This window comes from Hyposmocoma kahamanoa, unplaced genomic scaffold, assembly GCF_003589595.1.
Source record: "Hyposmocoma kahamanoa isolate Upper Pololo Valley unplaced genomic scaffold, ASM358959v1 63, whole genome shotgun sequence".
NCBI classification, from domain to species: Eukaryota; Metazoa; Arthropoda; class Insecta; order Lepidoptera; family Cosmopterigidae; genus Hyposmocoma; species Hyposmocoma kahamanoa.
In genome coordinates, this window is record NW_020653851.1 from 6,357,521 (window position 1) to 6,377,608 (window position 20,088).

A 20,088-nucleotide genomic window follows, 5' to 3' on the forward strand; every position below is an offset into this window, starting at 1 on the left:
TAACCTTAAATACCTTAAGGTATCCATTTTGCCCGACCTTCCCCTACATACTATTTATAACACTTCATAATGTCAAGGAGATACACAGCAAAGGTTTCTTGCATATAGCTTTCGGGTGACTATATTTTTCTTCTGTTGGCCTTCACACCGTAACATCATTCTCCTCATTTCATTATCTCCGGTATCATACCGACGAATAAACCGAAGATGGTGCAGATTTGAAACTTCCCAAAATCGAATAGTAATTTATAAATTGTATATTTTTTATCAAGCTTATAATTGATTCTTGAGGACATCCACGTCATTGGGCGTGAAGCGACTGTTTCTGTGGTCTTCCAACTTTATGCATCACTTCGCCACCATCATCACAACCGGATGCGTATCGTATTTTAGTAATAAATACAATGTAGTTATTTGTTACTAAAAACAATTTAAATAGTTTATTTTTTAATTTGTAAATATTTTGTCGTGGTGCTCACTGCATTAACCTCATGGGGTTATTCTTAATAATTTTCTGCTAAATATTTAATCGAAAACGTTTTATGTAATTAAACATTCCATCGATTGAAAAACGTAGAAGAAAAAAGTATTTTTAATCTTATAGTTTTTATTTCACAAATGATTTATAACCATGTTATAACCCGTGCGAACTGGGAGATCACAATTAAATTATGACTGTTCCAAAGCGTGTCCTGTTTGTGTTCTTTATAAAATTCCATATATCTTTTAGTAAAATTGGTAGAAAAATAAAATGGTTTCATTATTTATTCCAATGATTGGCACGTGGCGTGGTTGACAGTGTAAGTGTAAACAATGTTCTGTTAGAATTATAACGTAAAAATATTTAAGTATATCTGTAGCTTCAAACAACAAGTACGTCAAAGTAATAGGTACTTAGGCACTTCCTGTAACAAGCCACAGATATCTAGTAAAATTCTGAACATAACAGTGTGAAATTTTTTGCCTCAGATTTCGTAGGTCCCTTGAGGTTTGATAGACATTAGTACTGTTCTTTCTTTACAAAATTGGTGTTTATAATACTATTTGCAGTACTGTATTATGCAAATGGACCACGTGGCCCCTCAGTACATGCGTATACATCCTTTATTACGGTGAACTAAATCAAACACCACGAGGCTGCTGCCAGTTTAATGGTATGTTGTTAGCACTATCTAACTACGTATGTAACTTATTCTTGAGAAAGGAATTGAATAAAAGGACAAATAAACCTAAATATACTATTTATTTTACGTAATAAGTATTCACTTTACATATGGAAGAAATAACTGGGTCCAAATTAAAATTTTCATGATTAACCGCCTTTACATTGTGTAAAATAAAAAAATGGAAAATTAAAATCAGATTCAATCCTCTTAGTGATCAATATAAAATAACAGAAAGATACCTACGACATGTGAATTACCTTTAGTATATTTTGAATACATATTATAGTTATACTTTTTAATGTTCTACTATAAACCAAGTATAAAACTATATTAAACAAAATTCAATGTAATAAATGCAGTCTAGTATTGTTTGCTGTAAACGCACATCATTTGAGACTTGCACCTGTTTCTCGAAAAACATTCGAGAAATGAAAAGTGGACTTACACTAACCTGACAACTAGAAGTAGTTGTCAAACTGAAACTTAACCTAAACACAATGATTTCTCTAGTCAGATGTACTAACAATACGATTATTTAGTAGATTTTATCTACTCCAGATGTTAAGTGGATGTATTAATGATTATCGATAAAAAATCACTTACCATCTAGTGCAACATTAGTGGTGGGAGCTTATATTAAAAATTCAATAAATCTATACTTACCTTAATGTGAACGAAAATGTTTTGTACTTTGTTCACAGTGGTGCGTAAAGGGTAAGCCGCGTTTGGCAGTGAGACGAAAATTGTATCTAACAAATTACTAAATAAGTGATGGATTGAAAACTACCTCTTACACTTTCATTTCATAATACGATAAATAATAAAATGAAAGCTCAAAATGACTACACTCATATACAAGGTATAAAGAGAAAATGACTAAACAACTGTGTCAACTTATCACTCTAACTAAGTTGTTTATAACAGCATCTAGTATTATAATTGTAAATATGTGAAGTCTGTAAATAAAACATTTTTTTTATAATACCAAGTGACGGGACGAACAAGTCGTGAGCCTGGTGTTGAGCGACACGCCTTTTCAGAACAGTTGCAGTGCCACTTGTAGTTTTATACCGCAAAGACCGGAGGGGCATTGCAACTGCGCCATCACCCTGAGACATAAGTTGACAAGTCCCATGTGCCTGTAATTTCACCAGCACCCCAACCCTTCAAAACTGGAACGCAATAATGCTCACATTACTACTTGGCGGCAGAAATAGTTCAGGTGGCAGTGCTTCCATGGACGAACTCTTTCACAAGGAGGCTCTACTACTACTTAACTAACTATTACTGTATGTGGCTACAAATTTGAGAGAGTACGTAGGAATGCACGTACTGTCAGATGTCTCAGCGGTATTATACGAGGACGAAACTAAAGCCTTACTAAGTTCTGGACCGCACTAATATATGCCATCGATATGATAAGAACACGGTATTCTTGTTTTGAGCTTACATTTTAACGTGTAATTATTTTGTTTCATTTAAAAAAAGAAGTAGCATCCACGCCATCAGTGACTATCTTCATGGCGCAGTTTTTCAGATAAATTATAAGTGAATTCTCAAGGAAAAAAATAACATTCGATTAAAAATACTGAAGCATACCACACCATATAAATACATAGCTAGTTTCACACATGATCATTTTGCAAGATATCTCTGTTGAAGGCATCATGGTACTTATTTACTATTGTAAAAATATATATAGTCGATCATTAACGACATTGTAACAAAGTATCTCCCATAACTTTTTATTAATTCAGATTTTGTTGTTTAAATTGCATAATATTAGGCTTTGCTAAACGATATCTCGTGATCAATACAGAATGAATTTCGACTATAACAGCACACAGTGAGACCACTTTTCGCTAATTATTACACTACAGATTTATTTAAACACCTCGTGGTATGCATCAAGTTACATTTATTTTGTAAACACGTATTAGACGTACTTTAACAGTCGGTCGTTAGGTATATTCACTATAACTTTTCCCATGATCGAACCTTAAGTTAACAATATATGACTAATACGGGGAAGTTATACTGAATTAGAACTCTGTATTGATCATGAATGATACACATGTAACACTAGTAGGGTGGGAGGTATGTTGCCCATGGGGCAGAGTGAGAGCTCCGACGGAGTGAAGCGGGAGGTACCGAGTGAGATGTACCACGCTCTACATGATGCGGCAATTCTCTTCACCTTCGCGGATTTCGCCAAGCTGTGGAATCAATAATATTTATTTTTAGTTATTTAGGTAAATACATGTTATTGATTTTTTTGGCCTAATCGAGACCTGTTGAAGTATTTCATATTTCAATGCTATAGTATGTCTTTTTTGAAGATGGAGTAAAATACAGTTCTTTGCACTAGTGTTGCCCGCTTGCAAGTAATAATAAATAGTCTATCGAATGTCGAATAAATAGCCAAACCTGTTTCATTCGAATCATCATTGGCCCATTTTTCGTACAACTGTTGGGCATAAGTTAATTTGAATTGTAAATTTTAGTTCACACATACGCACGCTGCTTACAGTTGCGTTTAATGGACATAGTTATAAATATAACTATGTCCATTAAAAACACAAAAAGGAGACATGTTTTAAAGTTTGACATTTTAATTCAATATAGATAATCAAATCCGCCTGTTCTTGTTAAAATTTCACTGCAAGTCATTTTACTCCGTCTTCAAAAAAAAGACAGACAATAAAAAGAAGGTCTCATCCTCGCATGCAATCTTGTTTTAACACAAGGAAGATTTATTTAAAACCGATTAAAACTGTAGTTGAGAGATATTACGAATTTAAATGTAATTGCAAACTTTGCTTTAGAATGCTAAAAATCATTCAAAGGTAAATAAATGACATCAAGTCCTGTCGTCGTGTTTTTTTATATGAGGTTGATTTTAAATACCTAAATTAAGTGCCGCCACATTCTTTTTAAAATAATCTGTAGCAAAAAAATAATGTATGGCACTTAACGTTTTTTACTTCTCACCTACAGAAATTTAATATAAGGTCTTAAGTTCGTAACTCATACAATAGAACTACACACGTTATGGCTTTATTTTGCCACCTCCACGATCAGATAAAAAGTACATACCTCACGGCGCGGGTACTTGTGTGAAAGTTCGCGGTGTCGTTGTGCGCTGGTGCTGACCTGCCGTCTCTGACGCTCCGACACGGCCACCTCCTAAAATTAAAACAAATATGTTAAGATTTTAATCCTTCCGTAATTATTCACTAAAAAAATACATTATAACCTCTAGTTATAGGTTTCGTGCCAAGGTATATACATATATGACAGTCAATTCACGTAAATTGAATTTAAAACCTCTATAAAAATATCGGGTGAGGAATACAAGAAAATATACGATATTAAGAAAAAAATAGTTACTCATGAGTGATTTTTTAAATTTAATAAATTGATAAACTCGTATGCTACTAAATTCATAGTTCTAATGAACTCACCGTTTTTAAACTTGTACATACGATTTGAAAACAATAAAAAAAGTAAATGAAACTAATATATTATACATATATTCTCATTTATAAATAGATAATTAAGTATTAATAAAAATAATCACATTATTCGCAATACGATAATGTGTTTTCTCAATTCCACAATCTTAAGTTACGACAGTATTTGGTTTGAATTTTGAATGACACCATGACAAATATTGTCAATATTATTTTTTCAAGTCCTGCTATTCGAGTTTTACGGAAGTTGACGATTGTACTGTGAATCTATTTCATTTTAAATTATTTCTTCAAGTCATGATTTTAAGACAATGTAAAGTTTGCTGCGTTAGGTATAAATTTTCTTGATATTATTATGATATTGCATTGTTAACCTATATATATATATATATATTCTAATATATTAGATATAATTTTCTCACCTATCACTTTGGCTATTAAAAGTTTACCTTAACACTTTAAAAAAGTTAATATTGGGTAAGTCACGCTCTGAAGTTTTTATTGAAAATGTAACATATCAATCGAACCGAATTTGTTCATCAATTAATTATTAATCTTATATCATTAATATTTTTAGGCATGTTTTATGGGAAGGAAGAAAGAGTTTTTAAATAATCATATTCGCCTATTTCCGTAAAATTTGAATAGCGCTATCAAGCAAGCAGTCATAACCTAACGGAACTCTACTTAATGCGGTACAGAAGAAAAAGTAACCGGTTTAAAGGGATCTATAAAGGGCCTGAAACGTTGGTTTGTTTGAAAAACAAACAAATATACGCGATTTAAATCCGGAAAAATAGTTTCATTTCTTATGTGCAAAAATCGCGAAAACCTAAGAACTCGATAAGAAAAAGTAATTTTTAAAACAATAAATAAATAATTCGTTTTAAGAGTTGGCAAAAATGTATAGATAACATAATTGGATAAGTTTGATGAGCCAGGAGCGTCATAGAGGAAGATACAGAAGCCTTTACCCAGCAAGGGGACTTTTCAAGCTAGACAACAAAGGTACATTTAGCCAATATATACGTACCTCTCCGTCGTTGTTAAGCAGTGTAGTGGTGAAGTTATCGCCAACGAACCACTTCTGCCCTTTCATGACGATGCTAGTAGGGGGGTCGTGGTCAGCACCCACATCGGCGGACCACACTGTGGTGATCGCGCCTGGTTCCAATTTCACGGTACGGTGGAACTTGAAGATTGTCTCCTGATCGCCAGCTTTGCGAAGAATTTGGAAGCCTCCCAGGCTTAATTCCTGTGTGTAGGTAAAAAGTGTCATATACATCAATTTTGTAATGCAATAAATAACTTTCAAGTTTTATGTAGTCCGAGAGGTTTTTAAAAAATCATGACCCGAACTAACGGTAATAGTTGGCACTTTCTCAAGTGTTACTAAACTATTTACTTCTTGCGTTGCTTCGTGCTTACCTTCTTGCCCTTGTTGCGGATTTTAACGAAGGAGCCTTCGGGGCATGCCTCGGCCACTTCGAGGTCTCCCTTAGCACTGGAGGTGACGCTATAGTCGCTGAGGCTGCGCTCCTCGCTCTCGTCGAGCAAGGTGCGTTTACGGGCGGCGCGGAGGGGCGTTGCGCGACGACCCGGCGTGATACGGCCCGCGCTGCCTGAAGCGGTTGCTGAGGCGCGGGACTCCGAACGTCCAGGAGATTGGGAAGTCAGGTTCAGCCTGTCAGGAGACCAATGACAAAGTCAGTTTTGTCTTTTTTTTATAATATCAAGTGATGGGACGAACAAGTCGTGCGCCTGATGGTAAGCAACACGCTTGTCCATAATAGTTGCACTGCTACTGCGCCCGTTACCCTGAGACATAAGTTGACAAGTCACATGTGCCTGTAATGTCACATGAGAATAATGCTAAGGGTGCTGGTGCCTTTCAAAATCGGAATGCACCAATGCTCACATTACTGCTTGGCGGTAGAAATAGGTAAGGGGGCAGTACTCACCTGGACGAATTCTGTCACAAGGAGCTTTACTGCTAACGACGAGTTAACGAGCATTTCTAGTATTGTAACTCAACGAGAGTATAAATGTAAAAAGAACATTACTTTGTAGTATACAGAAGATTGTTTTACAAGCTAGCGAACTAACTAGCGAAAGAATGCTCGATAATAATGTTGTTTACGTTACATATAATAGCAGTAGAGTTCTTTGTGAAAGAGTTCGTCAAAGGTAGCACTGCCACCTTACCTATTTCTGCCGCCAAGCAGTAATGTCAGCATTACTGTGTTCCGGTTTTGAAGGGTAAGGGTGCTGGTGAAATACAGGCACATGAGACTTGTCAACTTACGCTTCAGGGTGACGGGCGCAGTGGCAGTGCCCCTTAGCTCTTGCGATTAAAAGCTCCGAGTGGCACTGCAACTGTTATGGACTGGCGTGTACCATTAGCCGCACGACTTGTTCGTCTCGTCACTTGATATTAATATATTCCAAAAAAATATTCAAATGCTCTGAAACACAATACTATTCTTACCGCACATTGAAGATTCTTAAAAAGTACCATAACGATAGAAGTTAACAGATTACCTGTCTTCTTCACCCTCAAGAAGCGCGCGGTAGGTAGCGATCTCATGGTCAAGTGAAATCTTGATATCCATAAGTGTGGCATATTCACGAAGCTGCGAGGCCATTTCGTCTCGGAGACGCGCAAGCTCCTGTTCCAACGAGGCCAAGTCTTCGGCGTGGCGAGCGCGCTCGGACTCCAGTTGACGCTCGAGTTCACGACAGCGGTTCTGTTCAGATGGAAGAAAATGTTACTGTTTACATTCAATATTTCACTTTATTGTAAAAACTTGCTAGGCACATCTATCTATAATATATCTGATGGCTTTATAAAGTTCCCTAGAGATCTTTAAAAAAGTTAAAAAAATTTCAGTTTCAGTCTCGTTGGCAAGTGGGATGTCGCCGTAAGATTACACACAAGGGACACTGTTGTCCATTTCCTAGATTTAATCTTTATATATTTAATAACTGTCTATGGTAATGGATATGTAATGCGCCGATGGTTCTAAAGCAAAAATAATAAGATACTATTTACATTGAGCGCGGCGTTCTTATTCTCTAGGTCATTGAGTTGCGTGTTGAGGGTGTCAATGCGCGTGCGCATGGTGCGCAGCTCCTCCACCGCCACTGTGGCCGCGCTGTTGTGACGATTTGCCGCCGCGTGCAGATTCTTCATCTGTTGAATATAAAGGTTAATATTAATTACATTCAAACTTTGGTGTTCGCTTTAAAAAAGATATAATAACGGTTAGAATTTTATTTTGTGTCACATAGATATCAATCGCGCATCTCCAGCGAACAATAATAAATTATTCTGAGCACATCTATACAAATAATAGATAATTTTGAATTATTTGTATTTTAATGCCATAGTTTTGAAAGAGACGAATGAGAAAATATGGGATGTACAAGCGGGATTTAGGAAGGGAATGGGATGTACGGACCAAGTCTTCTCCTTAAGGTGCATTACGGAGAAGTTTCTGGCAAAGCACCAGAAAGTGTTTTGTGCATTTGTGGATCTGGAGAAGGCTTATGTTGTCCGCATTCGGAGTGGGGAGCCATTTGATACGCGCACTGAAATCACTGTAGTGATGGTTTTTGAAACAAATGAGAACGTGACGGTATGCAAGATTAAAATACAAGGTACGAATATTGATCAAGTGAATGAGTTTGTGTATCTGGGTAGTGTGTTTACAAGAGATGGAAAGTTTGATGAGGACATTGAAAGAAGGGTACGAAAGGGAAACAGAGTAAATGGAGCCATAAATGGTGTAATGGGGAGCAACATCTTATCCAAAAACACACATGTGCTTTGCTGGTTCCCACACTGACGTTTGGTGGTGAGAGTTGGGTATGGCAGAAGAAGCATGAAAGTAGAATTAATGCAGTTAAAATGAGATTGTTGAGGAAAATTTGTGGAATAAAATTGAGTGATAGAGTGAAGATATTATTTGTACAATAATACGTGAAAGATGTGGCTTGAAAGCGGATGTAGTGACTAGAATAGAGAAAGGAATGTTAAGGTGGTTTGGGCATGTAGAGCGGATGGATGTAAGAAGAATTACCAAACAGGTTTATGATGCGAATGTGGATGGAAGGGTTTTAAGAGAATGTCCCAGAAGGACTTACATAGATCAGATCAGTGATGTCCTCAAAAAGGCTGGGATCCGAATTGACAAGAATAAAAGAAGTTGTATGAAAAGGGTAGTTGATATATGTGAGGCTCGAGAGATGTGTCAGGATAGAGCAAAGTGACTTTCCGTGGGCTATGCCTACCCCTCCTGAGGGGTTAGGGCGTGAATTTATGCATGTATCTATGTTAATATCGTATAAGAAATATGACATTTTTATTTTTAATTATAAATGTTAAATTTAATTAAAAATATGTTCTGTAAATGTACTATTACAGTTGGGAAATATACATTCCTACATAACCTTAAAAAACTCTACTCAGTGCCAAATCACTTAGAATACAAGTTCTAGTTAAATTGAACAATTCACACTCGGAAATCTATCAGTGAACGAGAAAAAGAGTAAATATAGCTATACCTTATTCTCATAGAGGGCTTCAATCTCATCACGATTTGCTTTGATGTTTGCTTCCTGCTGTTCACGGAGCTCTTGTAGACTCTGCTGGAGCTTGGCTTCATATTGCTGAGCCAGGCGACCATCTGCGAAGACAGTGTTGATTTTAATCGACTTTAAAAAAGAGGAGGTTTTCAATTTGACTGTATATTTTTTTAACATATTTTTTTACTCCTGTACTTTCAATTATAATTTCATAACCATGACAAAGGCGCTCTTTTTAGTTTTGAATCAAAATTTTATTGTCTATGGCACTTGCTACTGAACTGAAAAATTTCACTAAAGTTCTGTGTACAGAAACATAGTGAGTTTTAAAAAAATTATAATGTATTTTTGCTAATTAAAATAGTTTCCTTAGTGATTACGAGGTCCAGTGATGGTCGGGAGCACATCCGAGCAATTTCTCAGGTTAACTCCTGTAGGTTGCACCCTTAATATTGCATGGGCAATAGATTTATAGATGTTGACAGTCACTTTTCGTAAAGTGGATGTTTGAATAGGTCTTTTCCCATCCTGTTCTAATTTTATAACAATTCATTTTGATACGTAAGCTAAGCGCGAAACAGGAAAATGGGCGATAAGGATAGTACGATATCTTTCCTTCGAATATATTGTAGCAGTAAGAATTCTCTAATAGTAAAGTATTCATTTAAAATTACTCCATTCATATAATACTGGTCCAATCACCAATATTTTACAATAATTTTTTTTTTTTTTATAATAACGCACACACTCAACATAGCCCCGCACTAGGGAAACCCTGTGTCGCGGGTGCCATGGACACACACATAGACAACTACAAATTACACCCAAACTCACGAGAGAAATAAATGTAGGCCATACAAATATTCCTCCCGGTTATAAAAAAATGAAGTAAACTTCTTGAAAGCGAAGATTTGTCATAATCACCATAGTTTGCAGGCAGTCACGTTGTAAATTACGTAAAGCAATTTACAGGGAGAGTTACAGGCAGTCTTCTTAATTATCCCATAGACATATACAACTTTTAAATATATACAAAGTAACATAAAAGTTTTCAGAACATATTCTTTGAAGAGTACTGACCGATTTCAGAAATTTCGACTTGTCTTCTGGTGCGGGTCTCCTGCAGCTCCTGTTGGAAGACCTGGTCCTTGAAGGACAGCTCTTCGCGCAAACTCTGCACAGTGTTCTCCATATCGATGCGGCACAGCATCTCCTCTTCTAGGGTCTTACGGGTGTCAGCATACACTTTCTTCAATTTTTCCAGTTCTTTGGCCAGTTCCTGCATGCAAAAAATAAAGTTACGAACAATTGAACGGTTTGCCAGGAAGAAACGTTCCGTATTAAACATGACACATTTGATTGGGTAACGCATTGTTTGTTTTATAATCGAAGTTACCTTTGAAAAAATTACTGTATTTACTGTCATGGGGTATGGGATTACAGAGCTTGCAAAGTGTAGTATGCCATAATGTACAAAGTGTTGTGAATGTAAAAACGCACAGCATGTAGAACTGGCAGACAAATAGAGAAAGACGTGCCTAACCATCGTTGAGTGCGATCCATACCATATTTAGCTTTGGTTTTTCTCACAAGGTCTGATCGAGCGAGCTTCTTGTTCAATATACATACGCGTTTGTATATGCGTGCAAGGGTTGTGCTTTCTCTGGCATAGTAAGCATAAAATATGTTTAAAAATGGCATGGCTTGGGATTGCCCAAGCGTGTATATGTTACAAACGTGTATATGCATGCAAGGTAGTATTGACTAGCAGTGAAGTTTGTTTTATCGCGTAGCTGGACACTAAGAGTGGTTTGCACACGTCGTCTTTTAGCAGTGATGCAAACGCGAGTTCGTGACATGCGTAATTGCATCGCTACACATGCGATTGTATCGCGCGTTTGTATCGATGCAGTCGCGCGTTTACATCGCTGCTTAAAATCGAGCGCGTGTGTAAATGTAGACGGTAACGATTACATCGCGTTTGCTCACTCTAAGATTCTCGAGGGCCAGTCTGAATTCCGAAATTGTGTGTTGCCTTGTTTTAAAAAAAATATTTTCTATGTGGACCGATATCCTTATCGAGGCCGTGGAAAGCCAAATCACGATGATAATAACATTTACTGTATACGGAATTCGATGGTCAGCCAACATACCCTGGCTTCATCTTGTGCCTTCTTCTTGTCGGCAAGCGCGGTGTTGTATTTGTTGCTCTCCTCATTGAAGCGGGTTTCGTAGTGCCGCGCCATGCTTTCCGCTTGCGCTGCTTCTTTGGTCTTCTTATCCAAACTGTAACAGAAATAACGAATGTTGTACTTCGACAATAATTAAAACATTAATAAATGAGCTAGTTTTTGACAGACAGTAGCTCTAAAAATCCCTAAATGAATGTACATTACAAGGATAGTTGAGTTTCGTCATCATCATCAAACGTTAATTTTGTAGATTTAAATGTGAAACAGTTGCTCTTCCCTTATGTCTGCGTAGAAATTTTAGTCCTACGCCTAAAGTTACTACTTTATACTTGTCTTGTTACATTTCAAAATCCATTTTCTTTAATCAGGATTCAGGTGACAAATGACGTCATTGCATTAGGTTAATTCACCCTAATTATTTTAGTCAATTACCACATTTAAAATCTTTAATCACGACGAAATGGAGAAGGCTTACACGAGATGACGTGTTTGGTAGAAGGGTTAGCGCGTATCTTTGTGCACATTTCTATACATTGTAATCTATAGACATTGAACCGGTTTTCGGTAATAGTTTTGGAATTACAAATGATTTTATTATATAATTATTAAGACGAACACTAAGCAACGCTACGAACCAGTGGACCTTACGAATTTTTCAATGTGCTTGTTGTAGACCTTTGTATTGGTTTTTAAGGAAGGAAGCAAATTGCCTTAGAGCCATCTATTCTGTGAGAAACCAATTTCTTCACACAGTCAAGTAAGTACCTTTACCAATCGAAGGATTTTTTTCTAAGTGTTCAATCTTTGTTATAGTTGAGTAATTTTACAAAAAATAATTGAATATCATGGTGGTGAAAAATCCTGGCATTGAATAACTTAATTTTATTACGACATGTTATATGTGTTACATTATATTGTTTCAAATTAAAAATCAATTCAAATTCAAATTAATTCACTTCAAATATGAGTTCGACAGCTGACAGTGTTAGTGAGAAAATTTAAAAAAAAATTGTAGTTAATATTTAAGTACGTCATAGGTAATTTATATTGGTGTTTTATAATAAAGTATTACGTATTTGCATAGATACTAATGTGTGGAATGTGGATTGTTTTGGTCACGACTTGCTTAAATGGATTCCATTCTCGTAGACCCCCATTGACGTCTCATGCACCCCCATTTTTTTTTCGCTGACATGGACCCTTTTAAGTTTGGTCCTCTGGGGGTTGATATAAACAACTTTGCGAGTCGTCGGGTAGTCTAGTAGTATTCCTATTTGCGTGTGAACGTAACGCGACACGAAATCTGTGCTACTTTTGAAGAAGGTAAACACAATTATTTAAAACGGGTGATCTCATCTGTGGTAGCACAAATGTCAACAAATCTACATTTTTGGAAGGGCAAAGATAATCGATATCTTTTGGGTTAACGTCATGTTCATTCATTGTCAGCATCAGCAACTGGTTTATGAGACATTGTACTAACCTATTACTAAATAACTCTTATAGTTATGAAATAACACTTCTTGCAATAAAATTATTCTTTAATTTCAAGTTTTCATAAATCATTCGTAAATCATCGTTTCATAAAATGAGCGTGGGAAATAGAGAATGATAAGGATGTTTTTAGAGTTAGTGGAGTTTAGTAAAGTCCTTGAGTATGTTGTGTTGAACAAAATTTGTTTGCTTTTGTTATTTGTTTATATATATACTTGAGTCTTTATTACAACTGTATTAATATGACACCGTTGAGCACGGGACTCTTCTAGAGTTTTGTACGCCAGTCTCTTTGACGTCAAAGTTATTACCAGAGTTCGAAATGGGCAGACTACATTTACCTAAGCTGCAAGTAATGTACAGACGGCAACACATCAAGCTACACATTGAAGGATCTTGTTCCGTTGCATTGAAGGCGATATTCGACCAGATTTGAATAGTTTGATGTGCTTTTGACTGTATATAGAGTCCAAAATCCCAACGAAATCACGATATAATTATAAATAAAAGAAAGACAAACAAAACAGTAATATTATTACCTCAAATGTCAAAAGTTTTGATTTAAATACACTACCGTAGTAAAGTATTTGCTAGATACGTTTCAATAATGTAGAATAAAATACAATATAATTAATGTGTGTGTCCATGGCACCCGCGACACAGGGTGTGTGTACGTTGTTATTATTATCAAACATCTGGTATTTTTCACTCTATATGAATCACTTTTTCGAAGTTTCTATAAATATGTATACACTTTTTGTATGCTAATTCCTAGTTATGAATGTGTAATTGGTTAAATAACCAATGTGTCATAGTCATTTACTTTATTAAAGCGAAACTAGAGACAGCAAGTTATTTAATGGACTATTTAAAATGTTACTATATGAAACCTATCACTACTTATCTCTAGTTTATCATAACAATAATTTAAACTTTTACTCTTGTAACAACCTCTTACGGCATCCTAACGGGAAGGTCAACTTATTGTAAAATCGATAGCATGACCACGATGAGGTAAACCTCGGAAATAAAGCCGCGTCTTCATGCCCGCCGTTGCGCAACATCCCCGGCTCGGCCAGTCGACACACGCGGAATGTTTTTATGTTAATGTAAACACGCCACTATCCGGTTCCCGCGCGTAAAGTTGTCTCGGGGCAATGTCGATAAACCAACTAGTTACACAAGAGCCTCACGTAATATGTTCGGAAGAGTATAATAAACTGCATGATCGTTTGCCGGGTTATATTTAATACCCGCTGTATCGAGCGAGGGCGGCGACTTCATCGCGGGAGCCCGCATCTGGGTCTTGGCCGATTTATTTTTTATAGCGACTGAATGCGTGACCGACGACAATTAGCACAAAAAGGGAATAAAAGGGGGTTAACAATTCGAAAAACGTACTGCTTGAATATCGAGTTCTTAGGTTTTCGCGATTGTTACACATAGGAAATGAACATGGTCACTGACCATGAGACTTAAATCCAGAAAAATAGTTTTATTTCCTATGTACTGCTTGAAGTTAAGTCAAAGACAAAAAATCATTAATTCCATAGGTAAATTCACGCTTGAAAACGAACTAAGAAATTGGAACGCGATGAAAACATATTTCATAGCGAAAGATAACAAATACGTATCTTTATTCAAACGCGATAGGGCAACCATGTTTATTGTAAATAATGACATGAGTTGGGTAAACAATTTTTATTTAGGCGTGGCAAATTTTAAGAAGTGACGTCATTTCGGTGTCCCCAAGTACGCACCAGCATGTCGTGTCTTTGAAGGCTAAATTGTCAAAAATATTAATACAGTGACGTAATTACTTTAAAATAGAGACAGCGAAGCGATGATGAGCACGCGCGAGTAATTTTCACGGGTCATAAACTGATGCTAAACATTGTTAGGTCTTTGGATTTGTATATAACTGCCTCCTCGTGAACGAGTTAGCGTTCCTATTTCCAACGACGTGGCAATTCATTTATTAAAGGCAGTACTAATGAATATGTGATTACTATATTAACTATTGACGCTTTTCACTTATTTTACGAATCGTCTCTTGCTGTTTCTATGAAATAACGCTCTTTTTAAATATGTTACAAATACTTATAGCCGAAAAATATATTTCAGTTTTCGTTCTATTACCTAAGAGACTAACAAAAACATGTAATATCTGTATGTTCAAATGAGTATGTGTATGTAAACATATGTATGTGCGATTTAGATAGATAATCGAGAGCGTCGCGTGAGGCTTAAGCGGGGGTGCCGAGCACGTAGGATTATTTATATTGAAAGTCTAGACTAAATATTATTGAAACTTGGCGAGCCATTAGAATTGTTAAGTTGAGCGCTAAAAGGCATTAACTTAAAACAAAATTGAAGTGATATCCAACAATGATTTCAAACGTTACACGTCTCTAAGTGTGACCAAGACGTCTCCCGCGAACTATGTAAATAATGGCGGGAAACAAAAGCGTGATTAGAAGTTTCAATTGGTGCGAATCGCTAAGCAGTTCCTGTAACATAAAGCTACATACACAATGGCGCGTGACGTCAGAATTTATTCTTGAAACTTCGTCATCGACATTCTTATGTTTCATGTCTAGAGACGGTTGCAATGGCAAAAATAATCCAGGAGTAATATATCGGTTATGTCATCCTAAAGCCGCATCTGCTATCATACCACAGCCTTTCGTACCTAAATCAATGTCATATATCATTGAAACGATCAGTTGTAGTATATCGATATTAGTGGATGTTATTGTTGACGTGTGATAATAATCGATTATTTTAATTCATAACTACGTTAATCGACAATAAAAAAATTATATCGTCATATGATCTAAAATTGGTATAAAAATTATCGAAATATATAAAAAGCATATTGTTTTATAGTACCATATTTCTTGGTCTAAAATTAAACCTTTTAAAAAGGAGTTTAGATATGCACTAAGGTTTTAAGAAAGCGGTATAAATAGCTGTTCAATCGCGCCACGTGCGGTGTGGTCGCGACTTGGTGCGGTGGGCGGCAAACGTTTCGATGCCGGCCGCGTCGCCAGGGTCAACATCCGACAAAACCAGCCTTCCAAGCATGTTTAAGTTTCGAACTTTTAGAATTCATCTTGACAATTTTGATAATCGAATTTTTGTCGACGCTGCTCGCCATTGTTAATGCTCCCTTAGGGTTGTAAAGACAATGAGTCAATGGCTAAGTATGGTCTCATGACGTCACGTTGTGAAATCTAGAATGACTTAAGCAATGATAAATAAGTAGATATAATATTCGTAGTATGCGTTATTATGTATTAAAGTAAATAAGAATAAACTTTAGATAGTAGTTATCAAGTAGATTTTAGAAGTCTCATAATTACTTTGGTAGCAGAATGGATTGCACTTTAGGCGCTGCATCAAGTCTCGAGTTCGATTACCGGTAGGACCAATTTGGGGTATCAAATTTTTTAAATTGGTACTGGTTTACGATTTCTGGGTGAAATCCGTTGCTTCAGTAAACATAGTACAGAGAATTCCTTAGTTGGAGATCAAGTAATTGGTGTGGTTGTCTGGCATATTATTATTTTTAATAACATTTCGAACATAGCTCACATTTTACTTACAAGATTACTTAAAAGACATTTGGCGTGAACGGAAACAAATACCAGTTTTGATAAGAGTGCTTCAGGATAAATATACATTCAACAGGGTATTTGACTCTACATTTTTTATTGCTTCATTCAACACTCACATGGACATTTTTAAAATGAATGTGGAATTTGTATTTCTCTATCAAAATTAACCCAGTGCTATGTGTAAGTGCAAATGTCATGGTGGGACAATGGTGGGACATTTTTTCAGTAAAAACAACGTTAATACCGTCATCCATAATATTTAGTTTACGACATCACTAACAATTATTGCTGTTTGTTTATAATTTTCTAAATGTCTGTAACAATTACATTTTCCAACCATTTTCAATTATTATTGTAAATTAAACTATTTTTTTTGAGAATCTATGTCACTTTTTTTTACATATCTACGTTTCTGGTTCTTTGCTGGCCCCATGGTCATGGGTGACTTTGAAACATACATGTCTGGGATCTGAATAAATAGTGTAATTTCCAATTTAAATGTTCACATTTCATGGTCACTGTCAACTTATGACTATTAATGCTAATGAAAAAGCATTCCATTTGCGTTACCTGTCAATAACCATATCAAACACAGGTTATGTTGCCTCGGCAACTGCGATAAATACGAATATTGTTGTGTAATAAAGGAATTCTTAAGGTAAACCAGAACTGTATAAATGACACCGTATATGTCCCAATGCTGAGTACGGGCCTCTGCTAAGGTAAACAAGATCGCGTGTGCATTATCGCGAATAGCATACGCGGCCTTAGTGACGGCTGCCGCCATCGCCAGTGGCTTCCATTGATTACCGAAAGCGAAACTAAGTCAGGGTCACAGTACGTATTGGTGGTATAGTACAAACTTCCTGTCAAGAAGTTATAGAAAAAGTATTGCACATTGAAAATCTATGGATGTTACTTGGGCACAAGTAAGATTTAGAAAAAGAAGTTGATTTATTTTTAGTCAACTTTGAGTTTGTCCTTGGCCATAATTTATTTAACTAGGCTTTGTTAAACCACAACAAGGTCTAGTTAGAACGATTTTACAAAAACTTAAAAACTATTGTGTCACAAGTATTTGGAAATATAAAATATAACTAATTGTTTACTTTAAATGGATTTGTGGCATTCAATAGGTAAAGACTTTTGTGGTTGTTTACTATTTAGTGTATACACTTTGTGGGTATACCCACAAAGTATAAGTAAAGAAAGGGAAAATATTAAGAGGTCATATTGTGACAAGAAACCTCTAACAAGGTATAATTATCATCTTATAATTACTTATTAGTACCATTTTTCTTTATTATACTGTCAGACAACCACACTAAACTCGGAACACCCAGCCCAGGACCAATTAAAAAAATTTTGTTTACCAAAATTGGTCCTACTGGGAACTCATCCTCTAGCGCCCAGTTATAATCACTTGCCCACCGAAGTTATCATACTCTAATTGGTTCCTGAATGACTAATATTGTTACATAAAAAACTTTGCCTTTATAATATAAATACTTATTATGTATATAGTCATGTGAACATTTTATCCATCTATTTGTATTAATTATCCTTACACCCACTCCATTATGTGACATACACACGGCTGTGTCTTTTGCCCTTAAATACACTGTAAAATATTTAATTATATTTTGGATAACTTATAATCCTTACATGTTCTATAATTTTAATTACTAATACATATAAATTCAGTTTTATTGCAACTTCTTTTTTTGAGAAATTAATTAGCAGTCAAGGATGATTATTACTCATCAGATTACTTTTGTATGTTAAAATATAATTATGATCATAAAATACTGTTGGCAGTAATAAAAGTTGAAATATAAAAATAATTACTAAATGTTCAATTATTGCAGTATAAAAAAATTTTCGTGCTCATAACCTTGAGGTATTATAATGTGGAATGAAACAAGATTCCTAGACTAAACACATTTTTATATGATGTTTGAGAGCTGATTTTTTTCTAAGAAATATTATGATATAAAAAGAAATCTAATTAGAGATTTATTAATAATACTTATTTAAAGTTAAACTTATTCCCAAACATACAACAATTGTTCTAATCCTATTTAACATGATTTTCCAAATTTAGTCTGAAGTACATACATATCATCATTCCTGTCTCCCGCCAGAGTAGGCAGAAACCGTGAAGTTCCACCGGCTATGCTCCTGTCAAATCTCTTTTGCCTCTTCCACTTAATGTGAGGTAGATGCAAATAACGTAGAGGTGACAACATTTAGCTTTACAGATCAGTGTTAGCAAAGAAAAATTGTCTATTTAACCTTGACATAAAAAGACTGCCAAGAAGGTCATTTCCTTAGACTAGATTTTGAATTAATAAACAAATTTTAGGCAATCTAAGTGACTAGTTAAAATGTAAAAATATAAGATTTAATTTAAGTTTCAATTAATGTTTTGCTGAAACATGCAGTAATGAGTAAAAAATAAATAAATAAGTGTAGGCTGGAAATGTAAAACTTTCAAACTTGTTGTGTGTAATTTCCAAAAATAAGTAGGTGTCTCTGTTCTTAATCTAGAATTGACTCATCTAATATCTGAATTTATTCAAAGAGCAGATTGTGGAAAAAAAATATGTCTAAATGTTTCCCTCAAGTTATGGCTCAGATCAATGAGGTAACATTCTTTGTGCAATAATGTGGAACACATTTGTTTACAAACAATGTTCAATAGCATAGAATTCAAGAAAGCTTAGCACTTCCTTAGAAGTTATTTGTTTACAAAATAGTATTATGTGTTAGATAAGTCAAAAAGCTTTATACAGTAGGAAATGTCGAGGCTGATAGGTATTACGTTAATTTGTGAGAACTGGCAAGTTAAATATGGCTATGATGTCACGACATCGTAAAAGCGAGGCCGCGCGTTCTCGTCACCGTGCCCGCCAGAATTGCCGCCGATGACGTAAACTCGCCGCAGAGGTTAGCCAGAAGCAATCGTTTGTTATCTACGTGATTTCTAAGACCGCAAATTCAATGTTTGCAACAACCCTCGGATGATAAGTTAATCGCTATCTAAACCGACTGATAAAATAACGTAAACTCACCGTTTCTTCAGGTCATCGTTTTCTTCGTATAACCTCTTCAAATCAATTTCCAACTTGGCTTTTTCGCGAGATGTATCATCTAACAACTTTCTTGCATCCTGTAATTCATGTTCGTACATTCCCTTGATGTTCGATACTTCGCGTGTGACGACCTCCTGTGTTGTTTGGATCTCACGGCGTAACCCAGAGTTCTCGCTTTCCAGCTGCCGAACTTTGTCGATATACGCCGCAAGGCGGTCGTTGAGATTTTGTAGGGCATCTTTCTCCTGGAGGCGGCTATGTCTCGTTGGGCTAAGCGGACTGCTGGGCCGGCCGGCAGAGCTCGACGGGCGGCTTCCGATGGGAGTGCTAGATTGTGGTGGGCTCTGCACCGATGACACAACACTGATATTTGTAGAGGATGTAACAGTCTTTTTTGCTTTTGACGACATTGTAGATTCTTTTTAAGTCACGAGAAAAAATTGTAGCACAAAAATATACTC

General features: G+C 35.9%; 1 protein-coding gene across 1 annotated transcript; it reads right to left on the reverse strand.

Moving 5' to 3' along the window:
• Positions 1 to 1,282: 1,282 nt before the first annotated feature.
• Positions 1,283 to 20,073, reverse strand: LOC113229896 (lamin-C). The gene is made up of 10 exons (XM_026463585.1): positions 19,607 to 20,073; positions 11,380 to 11,512; positions 10,307 to 10,505; positions 9,206 to 9,327; positions 7,692 to 7,832; positions 7,181 to 7,386; positions 6,068 to 6,323; positions 5,673 to 5,894; positions 4,263 to 4,352; positions 1,283 to 3,382 (listed from the first exon to the last, which is right to left on the reverse strand). The coding sequence occupies exons 1-10, from the start codon at positions 20,035 to 20,037 to the stop codon at positions 3,338 to 3,340; spliced, it is 1,845 nt and encodes a 614-aa protein (XP_026319370.1). The 5' UTR covers positions 20,038 to 20,073; the 3' UTR covers positions 1,283 to 3,337.
• Positions 20,074 to 20,088: the final 15 nt, after the last annotated feature.

What these genes read in the sequence shown, in the direction of transcription:
- LOC113229896 (XM_026463585.1), bottom strand. Translation starts at nt 20,037, where the DNA reads ATGTCGTCAAAAGCAAAAAAGACTGTTACATCCTCTACAAATATCAGT. An exon ending in TCCGCAACAAGGGCAAGAAG is followed by an intron (nt 5,895 to 6,067) that starts GTAAGCACGAAG and finishes ACCTACACACAG; the next exon opens with GAATTAAGCCTGGGAGGCTT. An exon ending in ACAAGTACCCGCGCCGTGAG is followed by an intron (nt 3,383 to 4,262) that starts GTATGTACTTTT and finishes TTGATTCCACAG; the next exon opens with CTTGGCGAAATCCGCGAAGG.